Source organism: Neltuma alba, unplaced genomic scaffold (genome assembly GCF_004799145.2).
Source record: "Neltuma alba isolate B1F8T4 unplaced genomic scaffold, ASM479914v2 tig00010640_pilon, whole genome shotgun sequence".
Lineage (NCBI taxonomy): Eukaryota > Viridiplantae > Streptophyta > Magnoliopsida > Fabales > Fabaceae > Neltuma > Neltuma alba.
The window spans coordinates 162,558-181,315 of NW_021635490.1; the positions used below are offsets into that span (position 1 = coordinate 162,558).

The 18,758-nt window shown below is 35.6% G+C and overlaps 2 protein-coding genes across 2 annotated transcripts; both read left to right on the top strand.

The window, feature by feature from the left end:
* The first annotated feature begins 3,012 nt into the window (after window positions 1–3,012).
* On the top strand, window positions 3,013–3,765 carry LOC114757796 (pectinesterase inhibitor 9-like). The gene has a single exon (XM_028946882.1). It carries the CDS (start codon window positions 3,091–3,093, stop codon window positions 3,763–3,765), a length of 675 nt encoding a protein of 224 aa, XP_028802715.1. The 5' UTR covers window positions 3,013–3,090.
* A 4,826-nt stretch (window positions 3,766–8,591) lies between these two features.
* On the top strand, window positions 8,592–13,397 carry LOC114757797 (uncharacterized). Its single transcript, XM_028946883.1, has 2 exons — window positions 8,592–10,937; window positions 11,412–13,397. The coding sequence occupies exons 1-2, from the start codon at window positions 8,592–8,594 to the stop codon at window positions 13,395–13,397; spliced, it is 4,332 nt and encodes a 1,443-aa protein (XP_028802716.1).
* The last annotated feature ends 5,361 nt before the right edge of the window (window positions 13,398–18,758 follow it).

The following is an 18,758-nucleotide window of genomic DNA, read 5'->3' on the forward strand; positions in this document are numbered from 1 at the left end:
CTTTCTACGGATCTACAGCACGTATAATACACGTAGCCTTCATAAAGCCATGCACGTTCCACATGCATATGCGTAGAACTCTCCGTTTTATTATCTTATAGCAATGCCTTTTCGTGCTTCATGCATCCGAATATAAAGCACAAAAAACTTTCAGCAGGTTTTATATTTCCTCTGGAAAAAAAATTACATTTATATTTTAAGTTATATTTTTATTTTTTTCCAAAAAAAGAGCTTGGTAAAGTGTAACAAATAATCATTAGAAACTCCTTCCCTTTCACAAAAATATCGTCAAAACATAACTCAATATATTCATCAATATGGGATAATTAAGTATATATATTATAATATTATTGCATAAAACTTATAAAAAATTGTATTATTCATAAATCATCATTAGTATTTAAATTTTACTTCAAATCAACAACTTGGTTTGGAAATAAATTCAGCGTCCTTTTGAACATTTTTGCGTATATATATTTTGCTGCATTTGGACCTTTACTGATATTTCCCGGAAGATTACTCTGCCTTGCTAGCCCACTTGCAACATCATTTTAAAATGTGGTCTTATGATTCCTAATTGTGCTCTCTGGAATCTTCATTCCTTGATTTAGTGTCAATAATATATTTTAATTTGCCAACCATTTTCTTAAATCCACATAACATGTGTTTGTCGTAACTCTTCACTTTTCTGATGGACAAAGATCCGTTAGAATCGCCGAATAATAATCTTTATTTTTTGTTTTCATTCTGCATACAAGTCATCGACAATCTCCATATTAAATTATACTAAAATAATAATGGATAAATGTCAAGTCAAAGAAATTTAGCTTCGTAGATCGAAATTCCTCGTTTTGCATGGCGATATGTACGCCATATAGCATGAAAGAAGAAGAGTTACTCCCATTTAGGCTCACAGAACTATTAAATCCAAGGTACTGAAAATCATACTAGCCATTAAATTGATCAAACTAGTAGTTCAAGGGTTAATAATCTCAGTATAGTTGAATCAGAGTTAGCCCAATTATGATTGAAATAACATAATTTAATTAAAATATAGATAAATATTCATATGTAACATCAAAAAGAGTAATATAAATAACAAAAAAGTGTCAATTCACACAAGTAAACAGAACATTCATGAATATCCCACACATAATCCAATAAAACAGAGTTCTCCTAAAATACAAATTTGACATATTACTACTTTTTCTTTGTTTTTTCAAAACTCCAAATGAAATCGTTTTAGGACTAAATCTGAATAAGCTAGTAATCTCAAATATGACAAGGGAAAAAAAAAAGAAGCCTGAATGATATATTCGGCTTGAACACACTTTTTTCCATTATAAGCTTCATTTCAATACTCTATGTTTTCCGATCACCACTTGGCCCTTAAAAGCGCGACAAAGCCTACGTTGACCAATTTTAATTTATTGCACAGACATCCTATAAAGATGATGATGCCCTCCTTAAACTAGTCTAACTCCAACTAATTAAGTTTTTTCTTTGATACGCTTCAATTATTATCAAGATACGGCTCTTTTTGAAAGTAATGTTTTTCCCATATATATTTGTTGATGAAAAACGAAAAGGGTTAATATTTCAACATTCTTTCACTGGTTATATTTATAAAAATGACCTGCTTATTGTTATTGCATAAGCTATTAGCCACTTGCATCTTATTCTCTGTATCAAGACTTCATAGATACTACCTCCAATCCTAAATATAAGAGTTAATTAACTAATTTGAGTAGATTAAAAAAATAAGTTAAGTTAGTTATTTGTAATAAATAGGTATTGTTTTTCCTAAATTATCCTTGCTAATCAAGTTATTGCCTAGAGATATCATTATTAGAAGGACTATCTTGGGAAAAAATGGATAAATATGAGAGACAAAGTAGATTGATGTCTTATATTTAGGACCAAAATAAAAAAGTCAAACGAGATCTTATATTAAGGACTAGAGGTAGTATATTTTTGTGTCGGAAAGACTTTGATTTGATTTGGACCAATTGCAGATTTGCAATAACCATCGCCACATGATTATTTATCTAATGTAATATATTAAACATTGCTTCAGATTAATGCAAATTAAATGTTATCTCTAAGTTTCAGACCGACCAGCTATATCATAAATGCTTCTTTTAAAAGCATATTTTTGTTGCATCTTGCTGCAGAGTAAGATTGTCGGTTGTAAAATTCTCGGAGACCGGGGAAGTTAATTGTCTCTAGTATTTTCTGCTTTCCAAATTCTACCCTAACTAAATATTTTATGATGATAGTAAAATCATTTTTTAGGGTTTGGAAAAAATTACTACCTACGGTCATTGATATAAGAGCTAGATAACTAATTTGCAAATATTAATAAAATTAGTCAAGTTAGTTATTTATAATAAATGAGTATTATCATTTCCAAAATACCGTTGTTAATCATGTACATTGCAACTACGCACTTTTGATAGAAACCCCTTAACATGTGCAATTATCATATGAATTATTGAGAGCAAAATAGATAAATATGATGTAGAAAATAGATTAAAGTCTTATATTTATGACAAATTAAATCTACAATTAGCTCTTATATAAGAACCGGATTTGGTATCAAATAGGGATACATATAAATATATTTTAACAAAACATTTTACAATTTTTAATGAGGTAAAAAGGATAATGACTTAAAAAAATTGGGTACTATATTTAGAGATGGAGGGAGTATTAAAAAAGAAAAAGGAAAAGCTAAGCAATTGGTCATATAGAAGAAACCTCCGACTTGTGCACCATGTGGTGTGCACCATCACGTGCGTGCACCCCACTCATTTAAACCATTGATTGGAAGACATTAAGTTGAATGATCAATATTAATTTATTTTTAATTTGGAAAAAGATGGCCCATATACCATATAAGATCATTTGGACGGTTTTAATGATATGCACTAAATCTGCACTTCTATAGAAAGCACCTTGGCCCCTGGCCATTTTCTCCAAGTTGTACAGCCTGCTTTAGAATTCCCTCTTCACCCCACCTCCCCTCGTAGAATAGAGAAAGACAGAGAGATAGCTAATATTGTAGGCTTCAACAATCAACGAAGAAATATGGCACAACTTATCAACCTCACAATTCTAGTGATGCTTCTCTTGTCTCTCTTCTCAATTCATGTTGTAGCTGAGCCATCCTTCAACAAACCTCGTCGTGGGTACAATCCTCAAACAATCGCTTATATAAAAGCCTCTTGTCAAACCACTATGTACCCAAATCTGTGCCTTCGCTGCTTATATAAATTTGCCAATTCAAATATTCAAAGCCCACAACACTTGACTCATGTGGCTCTATCTGTGAGTCTCTCACGAGCACTACACACAAGAGATTACTTGCTGCGAGTCGCCAAACAATTCAAGGCAATCAAGAATAGTAACAATAGTAGAGACTATGTAGTTCTGCAAGATTGCTTGAAGCAAATCGATGATAGTGTGGACCAGCTTGGACTTTCAATAAAAGAGCTTGGGCGGTTGAAAAAGATCCCAAACACTTTTATCAATGATGGTGTCTTGTGGCATATAAGTAACGTTGAGACGTGGGTAAGCACTGCCCTTACTGATGCGAGCACTTGTGTCGATTACTTCCCAGGTCATAGGATGAGTAAGATGAAGGCTACAATAAGGGGTAAAGTTTTGAACGTTGCACAAGTCACTAGCAATGCACTTGCTTTATTTCAGAGATATGCAACCAAGTACCGAGAAGCAGCCGCCGCCGCAGCCAAAAGACCCTAAGTGCCTAAAGAAAAGTTGCGTTTTGTTTGTTCGTGTGGATTATGCATGTTTTTCAAGGGCGACTTTGTTATTCTTTTAAGATAATGTGCATAGAGAAAAGAAAAATCAATTGAAACGAGAAATTAATCTTTTTGTATTCATTCATTTTAATCTATCTCTTTCCTTGTTTCTGTGAAGTGCATGTAACCTTATTTTCCCCCCCATATATTTCATATGTATTCAATCATTCATCTCTGAAAAGGAAAAGCACCCATGTTCCTCTTATTTACAAGTTTATTGAGATGCAAATTTTTTAATAAAGTAGTTTTTTCAAGACCCACTAATCATCCTGGACTTAAAGGTAATAGTATAAACCTGCCTATAAAGTCTTCACGCGAGAGCAATCTTGTCCATCATCTCTATTAAACTTTTGTCAATTTAAACGTTAGTTGACAGAGCTAGTCGTTTCACTCCCAATTAATTTCTAGGCTATCACTATGTAGAATAGGGCAGATCAATGTCGTTTTCACTTTGAGGGACCTGCTGAATTTTATCTCTAATCACTTTGGACAATGATTACAAATTACCAAATTGAAGTTCAGTTACGACAAGTTGAATTAAAGTAGCTAAAATGGCCTCGGCACTTCTTTTTTTCTTTTGGCTAAAATGGCCTCGGCACTTCTTCTTTTTTTGGCCAAAAAAATGGCCCCTAAACTAATTTTTATATTTTTCTGTTTTAAGCTGGAATGAGCATAAATGAATTTAACAGTGTTATGTGATATAGTTTGAACAATTATAAAAAAAACATTCTAAGGTGAATTCACTAGTCATCACGATTTCCTAACTTAACTGAGACTCTTCTTCATTAGGTAGAATTAGTCACTAAGTAACCCCTAGGCAATTATCATTAGTTCATTAATAGCATTTATGTATTTCTAATGTGCATTTGAATTTTGCTTTTTTTTTTTTGGTAAGATTTGAATTTTGCTTTTATCCCTGCGTAAAAGGTCGGCCAACTTAATCGAGTTAAAACTAATCAAATCTATTCTATTACAATATAAAACAAAGCAGGACTTACTGTGAGGCTACCAGTGCCTAATAAATCTATCTTCTTCCTTCTTCTTTTTTTCCTTCTAATTTTTCTAGAATTTCCACAATGTGTAATATTACGGTTGGTTATGCACTTTGAATGTTGAGGTCTAAACTTTAAAATGTTGACACATGTCAAAAATTATTATTTTTTGGTTGCTCAGAGTATCCTCCCACCCGAACGATAAGCGACTAATCTCTTGGGGTACTGTCAGGCGCTATAGCTGGGGCCCCTCCCAACAGTATTTTTTCCATATACACCATCCTAAGGATCAAACCCTAGATATGATGTTTAAGGTGCCCAAGTCTCTTCTATTTGGACCTATGATATATGTGCTCCCAACTCCCAGCTGTGTAGTTACTAATAATCACAGGAAAAATGCCTAATATTTAAAATGCATTATATAATTATTCTGACCTCAAAAATTATGGCACATAATCCAGCCATGATGTATCTTGGGAAAAATGTTTAACATTTATTAGTATTTGTTTGGGGTTGCTTACCTAGCAAATTTAAAATTCAAACTATGTGTGGGTATTTTCTTGAATGTGTAAAAATTTATCAAATATATATGTGTGTGTATTTTTTTTATAACAAAAAGTTTAGGTGAGTTATGTAACATCTCGAATTTTGGGCTTAGAAATGCAAGAAATAGTTTGAAATTAGTAGGCTACCAGATCCCTTTGGCAGGTGATAAAACCCAAATTTTATATATTTTATCCCACATTTATTCAGAATTTAAATGATAATTTTGAGCTTAATTGGATTTTTATGCATTATTGGATAAATTGGTTGATTTTTGGATTTTGCATAAAAATTGATATTTTGGATTAAAAATATAGATATTTTGTGCTTTCCTATTTTTGACTTGGAATCAATTTTTCCTATTTCTTTGGAAACAAGTCTCATATTTTTAGAAAGATTAGTTTTAGAAAGTTTTGCAATTTCTTGCCTAATTTTTGTGCATATCTAATATTTAATTTTGATAGAGATTATATTATATTTGGATATAATATACATTAATGGATGCACTTAAATTCTTGTAGGTCAAGAAAGGGGCACATAGGAAATCCAATGGTGCAAGATTGTTTCTTAGAATCTAAGCACAATCCAATGGCTAATATCAAGTGGGCCAATTAATTACTAATAGGCTTGAGCTTTGGATCCATAAAATTTTCTTTTCTCCCATTAAAATATTCTCCTCATTCCATATAAAAAAAAGTCACGCCTAATATCAATTTTTCTCCATTCACGGATTGCACCATATTCCATCATCACATTCAATCACTTTCTCCTTCTCCATTCAGCCGCGGGACACTACGATTTCAATCAAACATTCATATCCCTTCCCTACGCACAAAAGCCCCATTCAATCATCATCACCAACTCCTCCATTCCACGTCCCACATAAATTCAGCATTTCATTATCCATTCTTCATTAACTATGGTGGCCGTGATTCCCAACAGTGTGGAGGGAGGAGATAATACCATGGCAGCTTAAGCTTGTTAGGGAGGCAACTTGGGAGGAGCATGGAGGAGACTAGAGCCTTGGGCTAGCACTTGAAGACCACAAGGGAGTGATGTTCCATTTATCTTTTTAATTCAAGGACTTGAAATTATTTAGTTTTAAATAATTTTAAGTTGTAATTTTGTTGAGACAATTTAGTTCTAGATTGTCAATTTTATTCTTGGATTGAATTGATATTTGGATCTTATTTGTGCCAAGATACTTGTTGGAATTTATGTTTAGAACCTTTGCATTGTTAATTGAATTTATAATTGAGTTTTCATTATGAGTTTAATTATCAATGTGGTTTGAATTGCAAAATTTGGGTTCTTTTTGCCTCTTAATTGTTTAATTAAGTTGGTTAATTGTCTAGTTGTTTAACTGGATGATTTCAAATATAATTTCCAGAATTAATTTGAGATATCTTCATTGGTTTTAATAAGCTTAATTGACCAACCTTATACTGTTATGAGTTCTCTAATGGTTTAAGGGTTTTTGAAATTGAGGGTTCCCTTTGTTTCAAATAGGTAATTAAGTTTATTAATTCCACTCTCTTATCACTTTTCTTTGGTCTAATTAACTGATTAAGGTTATGAAGGTTGAATTCATGCGAATCCTAAGTTGTCCCCTCTACCTTACCGAAGAGAAACTTCTCAATTTTCACTTCTTAATTTTCTTTGCTCTTTAGTCAATTTTCTTCATTTATCATTTTAATTTTCTATCTTCAAAAAAAAAATCCCCCCAAAAATTGCATTGCATTTATTTAGTTTAATTTAATTTTTATATAGATTTTAGGATATTTGCATCTTGCATTTAGAGTTAGAATTTTGCATTTTAGTTTAGGTCCAATTTATTGTATTTTTTTATCACCTAAATTTTTACCTAAAGAAACCCATAACTTGCTCCTTGGAAGTAATGACCTAGGTCGATCCTAAACTACAAATTAATTAGGACCTAGTTTAATTGAGTGCTTTGATGACAAAAGGCATCATCAATTTTGGCGCCGTTGCCGGGGAGCAATGGTTAAACTTTAGGTTTGATTTCTAGGTGATTTTGCATTTTCTTTCTCTGGTTTTTTTTTTTTTGGTGCATTTTTTTTTCTTTCCTTCTTTTCATTTCACTTTGATTTGTGATAGTTGCTTAGTGCATGACTAGATCCTCTAGCAAAGAATTGTTTGAACTTGATCCTGAGATTGAGAGGACTTTTCATCAAAGAAGGAGGGCTCAAGCTAGCAATCTTATAGAAAGTGATTCTTCTGTTAAGTTAACTGCTGATTCCTCTAATTCTCTTGACTCTTCTCATTCTGACAGTAGCATGGCTAATCCTGCTAGGACTATCAAGGAATTGGTTTCACCTGATCTGCATTTTCAAAATTGGTGCATCAATTATCCTGATATTGACACTGATTTTGAGTTAAAGTCTGGATTGATTCACTTACTTCCAAAATTTAATGGTCTTGCAGGCGAGGATCCATACAATCACTTGAAGACTTTTCATATAATCTGTACTGCTATGAAGCCTTCTGGTGTGTCTGAGGATCAGATTAAGATGCGTGCCTTCCCATTTTCTTTGGAAAGTTCTGCAAAGAATTGGCTTCTTCGCTTACCTCCTGGATTCATTACTTCATGGGACCAGCTGAAAAGGTTGTTTTTGGAAAAGTATTTCCCAGCATCTCGTACTTCCTCCATCAGGAAGGATATTTGTGGTTGCCGACAAATGTCTGGGGAATCCTTATATGAGTATTATGAGCGCTTTAAGGCATTGTTATCCAGTTGTCCTCACCACCAAATTTCAGATACATTGTTGATTCAATATTTTCATGAAGGGCTCTTGCCTCTTGAGAGAGATTTACTAGATTCTGCTGCTGGAGGTGCTCTTCTTGACTTGACTGTTGAAGCTGCTTGGAGATTGATTGAAAAGAAAGCTGAAAATACCCAACAGTTTGGTACTAGGCAGCAAGCTAGAGTAAATGAAGTTGGATTGCATTCATCTTATTCTGAGTCTCGCCTTGAGAGTAAAATTGATAAGTTAACATCTGCTATGGAGAAAATGGTTGTATTTCAGATGAAAAACTCCCAAAATATGGCTCCTTCTGTGGGATCTTCCTCTGCTTTCATCCCACAAGCTGACTCTACAGCTCTAATTGGGCCACTTTGCTCTATTTGCTCTCTAGCTACTCACACCACTGACTCTTGCCCTACCTAAATGATGGAGTTGACTCGTGTAATGCAGTATACCACACTAAGCCTATGACTCAAGGTGGCCAGAAATATGATCCTTACTCAAATACATACAACCCTGGATGGCGTGACCATCCAAATCTCAGATATGGGAGTGGCCAGCCTCAACAATCACAGTTCAATCAAGGCATAAACTCTTCTGGTGGTAAAATGTTCCAACAAGTTAGGCAAACTATGCCCAATCAAGATGAGAGTTTAAAGTTAGAAGGCATGATGAAACTCCTGATGGATAAGTTTGAACAAAAGGATTTGCAACATAGCCAAGAAATTCAGAATCTTCAAACTCAGATTGGGCAGTTATCTAATGCATTTAGTAACATGCAAAGTCAAGGCTCAGGGAAGTTGCCATCTCAAGTAGTAGTTAACCCTAATGTTGGCACCCAGCAGAATCCTAACATTGGTGGAATTAATGCTATATCTCTTAGAAGCGGAAATTCAATTACCTCTGCAGATCCTGTCACTACCCATGCTTCAACGGACAAGGAAGCTATCATTAAAGATTCTCCCCCTGCTTCCACATCGCATAATAAGTCCACTTTATCAACACCACATGTGGCATTGCAAGAAGAGCAAGAAAAAGATGGGGAAGGGAAGAAAGTGAGCGAGCAAGTCTTACCTTTTCCTACAGGGGTGATTAAGGCTGAAAGGAGAAAGAAAGAAGCTGAGATGTTCAAAGAGGTTTATGATATCTTCAAAAAGGTGGTGATCAATGTTCCATTGGTTGATCTAGTTGCACAAGTGCCTAAGTATGCGAAGTTTTTGAAGGAGTTGTGTACCACCAAGAGAAGGCTTAAGCATGATGGCAAAGTTGACTTAGGGGCGGTTGTCTCCTCTCTTTATCAAATGCCAATGCCAGTGAAGTGCAAGGATCCTGGTAGCTTTCTCATACCGTGCACCATTGGTAACATTGAGTTTTCAGATGCTCTAGCAGATCTAGGAGCGGCTATCAATGTCATGCCAAAATCAGTTTTTGCTCAACTTCAAGGTGTGGATCTTAAGCCTACAAATCTAATCGCTTCTCTTGCTGACAGACGCTGTGTAGTTCCAGAAGGAGTCTTGGAGGATGTCTTGGTGAAGGTAAAAGATCTCATATTTCCTGCAGACTTCTATGTTCTTGATATGGATGATGCTAGATTTAGGCAAAAGGGACATTCATCTTTGATTTTGGGTAGGCCATTTCTTAAGACTGCTAGGGCTATGATAGATGTGCATGCTGGTACTCTTACTATGGAATTTGCTGGTAAAATCATTAGATTTGATGTGCTTGACTCTATGAGACATCCACCTGATAGTTGTGCTGAGATTGATGTTAGTTTTGTTGACATTATTACTGATGATGCTGTCATAGATTTTAGAGATAGTATGATAAGTAGATCATGTGATATTGTTGGCTTAGATGATTCTATCTCTTGTTCATGTTCTGAAATTGGTAGTTGTGATTCTTGTACTGGTATAGATGCTGCTGATATTGATGTTTTCACTGATTTCATTGAGATTGTTAGACATTCTAGTTTTGATTCTTCTGCACCTGTCCATAGACTTGGTACTTTCAGTGATTCCTCATCTAGTACTTCTGTTGATTCACATGGACTCTCTCAGTTACTTAGTGTGATTGATGCTATAGATGCAACTGATTCATCTACATTACCTAACTCTGAGCTGTTAGTTAACATTGATCATGTCCCTGATATAGAGGTCTTTGATTCTGATCCCGATGTTGCTTCTGACATGAGTGCTACTGATGGCACTTCTTTCATGAATTGTGGCGTATTATCTGATTCTTCTATTGTTACTGTTCCTGCTAATGATTCCCAAGTTGGGAAAGTCTGCTCTTTTGCTTGTGAGTCTTCAATGCAGGTTTCTAGTTTGACTAACATTGATTTGAAGCCCCTCGTGCCCTCAATTGAGCAAGCTCCTTCTTTAGAGCTAAAGCCACTTCCTGATTCGCTGAAATATGCCTATTTGGGGGAAGATGAGACATTGCCAGTGATTCTAGCTAGCGACATAGCTGTTGATGAAGAAATTCGCCTCCTGGAGGTGCTGAAAAGAAGGATGAAAGCTATTGGATGGACTCTTGCTGATATTCCTGGAATTAGCCCTAATGTGTGCATGCACCGGATTTTGTTAGAGGATAGTGCCAAAGCTGTGCGTCAGCCACAGAGGCGACTCAACCCATTGATTCTTGATGTGGTAAAGAAAGAGGTTTCTAAACTTCTTTCTGCAGGTATAATCTATCCCATTTCTGATAGCCAGTGGGTTAGTCCGGTTCAGGTAGTTCCGAAAAAAACTGGTATTACTGTTATTCGTAATGATGAAGGTGAGCTTGTTCCAACTAGAGTCCAGAATAGCTGGAGGGTATGTATTGATTATAGGAAGTTGAATTCTGTGACCAGAAAAGATCATTACCCCCTTCCCTTTATTGATCAAATGCTTGAAAGACTGGCTGGTAGATCCCATTATTGCTTTTTGGATGGTTTTTCTGGATATTTTCAAATTTCTATTGCACCTGAGGATCAGGATAAGACCACATTCACATGTCCATTTGGAACCTTTGCATACAGACGCATGCCGTTTGGATTATGTAATGCACCTGGCACTTTTCAGCGTTGCATGGTCTCCATATTTTCTGATTTTCTTGAGCATTGCATGGAAGTATTTATGGATGATTTCACTGTCTATGGTGATTCTTTTGATGCATGCTTAGCTAGTTTGGATAGGGTTTTGGAAAGATGCATTGAATATAATCTTGTGCTGAATTTTGAGAAATGTCATTTTATGGTCAAGAAAGGCATTGTTTTAGGACATGTTGTCTCACATGATGGCATTGAGGTTGATAAAGCCAAAATTGATATTATTTCATCTCTTCCATATCCCTCTTGTGTGAAAGATGTGCGCTCTTTTCTTGGACATGCTGGATTTTACAGGCGATTCATTCAGGACTTTAGTAAAATTGCATTACCATTGTCTCGTTTACTGCAGAAAGATGTGGGCTTTGTTTTTGATGATGCTTGCAGGTATGCTTGGGATGAGTTGAAAAAGCGACTCACTACACCTCCTATCATTCAGCCACCTAATTGGAGCCTTCCCTTTGAGCTCTTGTGTGATGCTTCTGATTATGCATTGGGTGCAGTTCTTACTCAGAGAATAGAAAAGCGGCAACATATCATAGCATATGCATCACGGACACTGGATGCCACCCAGGCTAATTACACAACCACAGAGAAAGAGCTATTTGCAATTGTGTTTGGGCTTGAGAAATTTCGTTCTTACATCCTCCACACAAAAGTGACTGTCTTTACAGATCATTCGGCTATCAAGTACTTGTTCAAGAAGCCAGACTCCAAACCCCGCTTGATTAGATGGGTAATGCTGATACAGGAGTTTGATGTGGAGATCCGTGATAAGAGCGGTGCAGAGAACATGGTAGCTGATCACTTGAGTAGGATTGAGACTCCTGTGGTAACATCTTCTTTACCCTTAGATGATTTTCCTGATAATAGACTTTGTGGAGTTGATATGACTGTTCCGTGGTATGCTGACATTGCTAATTATCTGGCTGCATCTGTTTTACCAACTGATATGAATAAGCATCAATTAAACAAGTTTAAGAGTGATGCTAGGTTCTATATATGGGATGATCCCTACTTGTGGCACATTTGCAATGATCAGGTTATTAGGCGATGCATTCCTGATAGTGAATTTGAATCTGTGTTGACATTTTGTCACACTCTTGCTTGTGGAGGGCACTTTAGTGCTAAGCGTACTGCTAGGAAGGTTTTAGAAAGTGGGTTATTCTGGCCCACTCTATTCCATGATGCCCACGAGTTTTGTAAGAAGTGTTCTAGGTGCCAATTTGTTGGCAATATTTCCAGGAAGCATGAGATGCCTCAACAGCCGCTGTTGTTCTGTGAAGTCTTTGACGTTTGGGGTATTGATTTCATGGGACCTTTTCCTACTTCATTTGGTTATGTTTACATTCTGCTTGCTGTGGATTATGTCTCTAAGTGGGTTGAGGCAATCCCCACTCGTACTAATGACTCTTCTGTAGTGGTTTCTTTTGTCAGGTCTCACATCTTCTGCAGGTTTGGAATCCCAAGAGCTATCATTAGCGATCAGGGTACTCATTTTTGCAACCGAAGTATGCAGAGCTTACTGAGCAAGTATGGTGTGATGCATAAGGTGGCTACTCCATACCACCCTCAGACAAACGGTCAAGCAGAACTCTCAAACAGAGAAATTAAGCTCATTCTTGAAAAGACAGTGCAACCTAACAGAAAGGATTGGAGCAAGAGGCTGGATGATGCACTCTGGGCATATCGTACAGCATATAAAAGCCCAATTGGCATGTCCCCATATCGAATTGTCTTTGGTAAGGCTTGTCATTTGCCAGTAGAGGTGGAGCACAAGGCATATTGGGCCATCAAAAGCTGCAGCCTTGATCTTGCTAGTGCTGGTGTTGAAAGAAAGTTACAATTGCAAGAACTTGAAGAGCTTAGGAGAGAAGCCTATGAGAATGCTCGGATCTACAAGGAAAGGACCAAGGCTATCCATGATAAGCTCATCTTAAGAAGGGAGTTTCACGTGGGCCAAAAAGTTCTACTTTATGTCTCTAGACTTAAACTCATGCCTGGTAAGCTCCGTTCTAGATGGGAGGGACCTTTTATTGTCACTAATGTTTTTCCCTATGGTGCTGTAGAGATTAAGAGAGAGCCAACTGGAAGATGCTTTACAGTCAATGGTCATCGCTTGAAGCCTTACTACGAGGGGTTCTCTACCCAAGATGTAGAGGTTATCACACTACGAGACGCCACGTAGCCTTGGTTGTATTCCTTCCCTTCACTCTTTTTGCTTTGCATTGTCATATTATTGAGTTGGGCTGTGCTGGATACTACTTGCTTTGTGACTTGCCTATGTGTTCTGCATTGAGGACAATGCATTGTTTAAGTGTGGGGGAGGGATTTCATTCTTTTAGTTTTTTTCCCTTTTTTGGTGTGTTTTTACTTTTGTTTTAGTTCCTCTTAAAAAAAAAAAAAAGAAAAAAATGTTTTGTTTCGTTTTGTTTTGAATGTGAAGATTGCAAGTTTGAAGTGATTCAAGTATGATGCATTCTTAATTTGAAAAGTGATTGATCATGTCTTGAGTGGATAAACTAAGTGGCAATGGATTTGACTTAGGTGAATTTAAGCTAGTAATCATATGCCTAGTGAGGTTTTGAGCCTGATGCATTTTTTCTTTTCATGTGTGTACATCCCTATCTCTTTCCTTGATCTAGAACTTGACTTGAATCTTGTTTGAGACCACGTTTGTGCATTTGCATTCATAAAGATGATAAAGGCATTCATTTTAATTTTTCTAGCCAGATAAGCCAAAAGCCTACCCTTTTCTACATTTATCCTTTGCTTAACCCCTTTGAGCCTTCATCATTTTTTTCTCTTAACCCATAGCCAAAAAAAAAAAAATCCTACCCCTTCCGAATGTCTTAGGAGTTGAAGAGTGTTATATTATATGTGCTTGGGATGGAGGAACACATTTGGAGTCATGGTTTGGGTCAATTTGAAAAAAGAAAAAGAGAAAAATATTGTAATAAGATTTCACTCCTCTAGTTTAAGCTATGCTTAGTAACCGGGGATCTTCATCACCAATGTCGATCTTCGCGTCAAACGGCCAGTAAGGGCTATGAGCGTGCTAGTAGCATCTTAGTGCCAATGAGTTATCCATGCTTGAGTAACCGGGCCTTTGTATCACCAATATGAAGGTTCGCGTCAAAGAGCATATATATAACGGCCTAAGAAAGTTAAAAAAAAAAGAGCTGAAAAAAAAAGAAGAAGAAAGAAGAAAAGAAAAGCAGAAAAAGAAGAAGAAGAATGACCCAATTCAAGTTTAATTTAGTTTCTTGCATTCCATTATATTTTTTTTTGACTCTCTTCATTTCCTAAGATGTTCACCTTTGTTTTCCCAAACACTCTATCCTTTCTTTTCTTTACCTTAGCCCATTACAGCCTAATAAAAGTCCTTTTGATTTATGCTTGTAATTACTTTATGATTGGTGGAGAATTTAGATTCTTGTCAAGCCTATGGAAAGAGGATTGGGTAGGATGATTTTGAGTGTAAACACAAGCCGATATACTTTTGAGTGATGAGTGACATACACATTAACCTTGGTGAGGGATTTCTAACTTAGATTCCCCTTTGTCAAGTAAATTGCCATGATGTTTGTTTTCTTGATTCATGAGAAGATTACTTGGATAAGAAAGATGTTAATTGCTTTGACTTGCTTTTTACTTGTGATTGGAACATTCACTTTTTTGACTTTCTTTTGTTTTTCTTACAGTTCTTTGGTCTTCATTTGTTTTGCCCAGGAGTGCAAAGGCTAAGTGTGGGGGAATTGATAAAACCCAAATTTTATATATTTTATCCCACATTTATTCAGAATTTAAATGATAATTTTGAGCTTAATTGGATTTTTATGCATTATTGGATAAATTGGTTGATTTTTGGATTTTGCATAAAAATTGAGATTTTGGATTAAAAATATAGATATTTTGTGCTTTCCTATTTTTGACTTGGAATTAATTTTTCCTATTTCTTTGGAAACAAGTCTCATATTTTTAGAAAGATTAGTTTTAGAAAGTTTTGCAATTTCTTGCCTAATTTTTGTGCATATCTAATATTTAATTTTGATAGAGATTATATTATATTTGGATATAATATACATTAATGGATGCACTTAAATTCTTGTAGGTCAAGAAAGGGGCACATAGGAAATCCAATGGTGCAAGATTGTTTCTTGGAATCTAAGCACAATCCAATGGCTAATATCAAGTGGGCCAATTAATTACTAATAGGCTTGAGCTTTGGATCCATAAAATTTTCTTTTCTCCCATTAAAATATTCTCCTCATTCCATATAAAAAAAAGTCACGCCTAATATCAATTTTTCTCCATTCACGGATTGCACCATATTCCATCATCACATTCAATCACTTTCTCTTTCTCTCCATTCAGCCGCGGGACACTACGATTTCAATCAAACATTCATATCCCTTCCCTACGCACAAAAGCCCCATTCAATCATCATCACCAACTCCTCCATTCCACGTCCCACATAAATTCAGCATTTCATTATCCATTCTTCATTAACTATGGTGGCCGTGATTCCCAACAGTGTGGAGGGAGGAGATAATACCATGGCAGCTTAAGCTTGTTAGGGAGGCAACTTGGGAGGAGCATGGAGGAGACTAGAGCCTTGGGCTAGCACTTGAAGACCACAAGGGAGTGATGTTCCATTTATCTTTTTAATTCAAGGACTTGAAATTATTTAGTTTTAAATAATTTTAAGTTGTAATTTTGTTGAGACAATTTAGTTCTAGATTGTCAATTTTATTCTTGGATTGAATTGATATTTGGATCTTATTTGTGCCAAGATACTTGTTGGAATTTATGTTTAGAACCTTTGCATTGTTAATTGAATTTATAATTGAGTTTTCATTATGAGTTTAATTATCAATGTGGTTTGAATTGCAAAATTTGGGTTCTTTTGCCTCTTAATTGTTTAATTAAGTTGGTTAATTGTCTAGTTGTTTAACTGGATGATTTCAAATATAATTTTCAGAATTAATTTGAGATATCTTCATTGGTTTTAATAAGCTTAATTGACCGACATTATACTGTTATGAGTTCTCTAATGGTTTAAGGGTTTTTGAAATTGAGGGTTCCCTTTGTTTCAAATAGGTGATTAAGTTTATTAATTCCACTCTCTTATCACTTTTCTTTGGTCTAATTAACTGATTAAGGTTATGAAGGTTGAATTCATGCGAATCCTAAGTTGTCCCCTCTACCTCACCGAAGAGAAACTTCTCAATTTTCACTTCTTAATTTTCTTTGCTCTTTAGTCAATTTTCTTCATTTATCATTTTAATTTTCTATCTTCAAACAAAAAAATCCCCCCAAAAATTGCATTGCATTTATTTAGTTTAATTTAATTTTTATATAGATTTTAGGATATTTGCATCTTGCATTTAGAGTTAGAATTTTGCATTTTAGTTTAGGTCCAATTTATTGTATTTTTTTATCACCTAAATTTTCACCTAAAGAAACCCATAACTTGCTCCTTGGAAGTAATGACCTAGGTCGATCCTAAACTACAAATTAATTAGGACCTAGTTTAATTGAGTGCTTTGATGACAAAAGGCATCATCAGCAGGCGTCCCAAAAATTCCTTGAAATGATAGAAAGATTCTAAGGGACCAAATTACAAAGTGAAAAAGTTTTCTAGCACCAAGGAATGAGGAAGATAGAGATCCGATAAAATCTTAGGAGCCAAGTATGAGGAATTAAGTTGATAATGGGCAAAAGGTTATGGTAGAGACCTTAATGAGATGATTCTTGAGGTTAAACCATAGTAGAGACGAAACTGTAAAGTTTTGGGCCAAGAAGGGTAAAGATGAAAAATACACCCAAAATTCTAGAAAAATCCTTAAAAATAGGAATTGAGATGTTAATTGCCACATTTGATAATTTTAATCTTGAGAATGAGGAAAATAAAAGTGATTGAGGGCCAGTTGGTATAGAAAGGACATAGATAACACGACTTTTGAACTGAAACTCGGACAGTATCGGGACTGATATTTTTAAAATATCATATCAAGAAGGAACTGGTTGGGAAGCTAGGATAGAAATACTCAACAATTCCTAAAAGATCATGAAAAATAGAACTAAGGGTCTAGAACAATATTTGAGGCTGATAAGCCTCATTATTTGCATATATTTCTAGTCCTAAACTTATGCTTTTGCCATTTATCTTTGCATATTTTGGGGTATAATTAGCTTTCATTGTGCATAAGAGATGGTGAAGGGAGTTGTGAGGTTTTATTTGTGTTTTTGCATGATTTTATATGTGTGTACTTTTGATTCCTTGTTTGGTATGAATTTCAGGGAGCTTTACTAGCATTTTTACATTCTGTCTGAGGCGCTATGACATGTCACAAAAGGCGCCGCGGCGGATTTGCAAAAGGACCTTTAGTAATAGGCACTGCAGCGGATTATCAAAAGCACCATGGCGGATGTAGTTTAACGAAGAACTCAGAATCACTAATTGAGACAACACCGTTTTGGCCAGGTGCTGTAGCAGATATGAGGAGGCGCCACGGTGAACAACAGAAGAATTCCAGAATTGAATTCAGCAGTTGCACGCTCATGAAGGGGGATATGAAATCAGTTATTCACCATCCTTTTTATTCTATGTCACTTCCAGTTCCATTCGAATTCCCGTTCCTAACCTCTCTATCTCAGATTTCATCTTTCTTCTCTCTTCGATTCTCACCAATTCTCCACCTCGACATCTCCGTCATCCTTCTCTCTCTTCATTTTTGATTCCATCTTCCTTCTCCCCTGTTGCAATGGATGATCCTTCGCTGGAGCTCGGTGTAGTTCTTCTTCCATCCATGAGCAGCTAGGCATTCATTCTTCCTAAGACATGAAACTGAACCGGAACTATTGCTATGATAGGGGAGTTTATCTGTTTCTGAGATTCATGATTAGCTTATATGGTTGTATTGGTTATTTGTGATTCTTTGATTAGATTTGAATTGTAATTCAAAAGATATTTTGTATTCAGATTAGGTCTGATTGAACCAACGGTGTATTCCTTGATTTTGAGTAGATTCAGTCAAAATGTTGAGTCAGGTTTGCCTTGATATTATGATTGAATTGATTAATACATGGTAGCTATGGGTCGATACTATTTTGGGAATTTTCGGTCCAACCATTCAGAGTTTGATGTGTGTATCTTTTTGAATGCAATTAGCTCTATTATTCTGAGGTAATGAAGGTGAAGTCTCATTCTTAGGAAGATTATCATCATCATCTCACATCTCATCTGTTTTCAACCTCTTTTCACCCTGTTTCCATTCTTCATAGCAGAGAAATTTATAAAAAATGATTTCTACATCAAAAGCCTTTCATTCCAGATCTGTTCTATCCTAATTTGTGATTTAATTACTTAATAACACTAAGAGAAATAAAAAGCTTCTTGAGATCGACCTCTGATTAAGCATCATTTACTGCATTAATAAGAGTAATTAAATTTGGTTTAAAGCGACAATAGATCAAATTTTTGGTGCCGTTGCCGGGGAGCTCTGTCTCCCTGGTGTTAGTGACTAGTTTAGTTATATTTAGA

Excerpts from the sequence above, each read along its gene's own strand:
- LOC114757796 (XM_028946882.1), top strand. The coding sequence starts at position 3,091 with ATGGCACAACTTATCAACCTCACAATTCTAGTGATGCTTCTCTTGTCT.
- LOC114757797 (XM_028946883.1), top strand. The coding sequence starts at position 8,592 with ATGACTCAAGGTGGCCAGAAATATGATCCTTACTCAAATACATACAAC. Across the intron at positions 10,938-11,411 it reads GAGTCCAGAATAGCTGGAGG|GTTGATAAAGCCAAAATTGA; the intron begins GTATGTATTGAT and ends GATGGCATTGAG.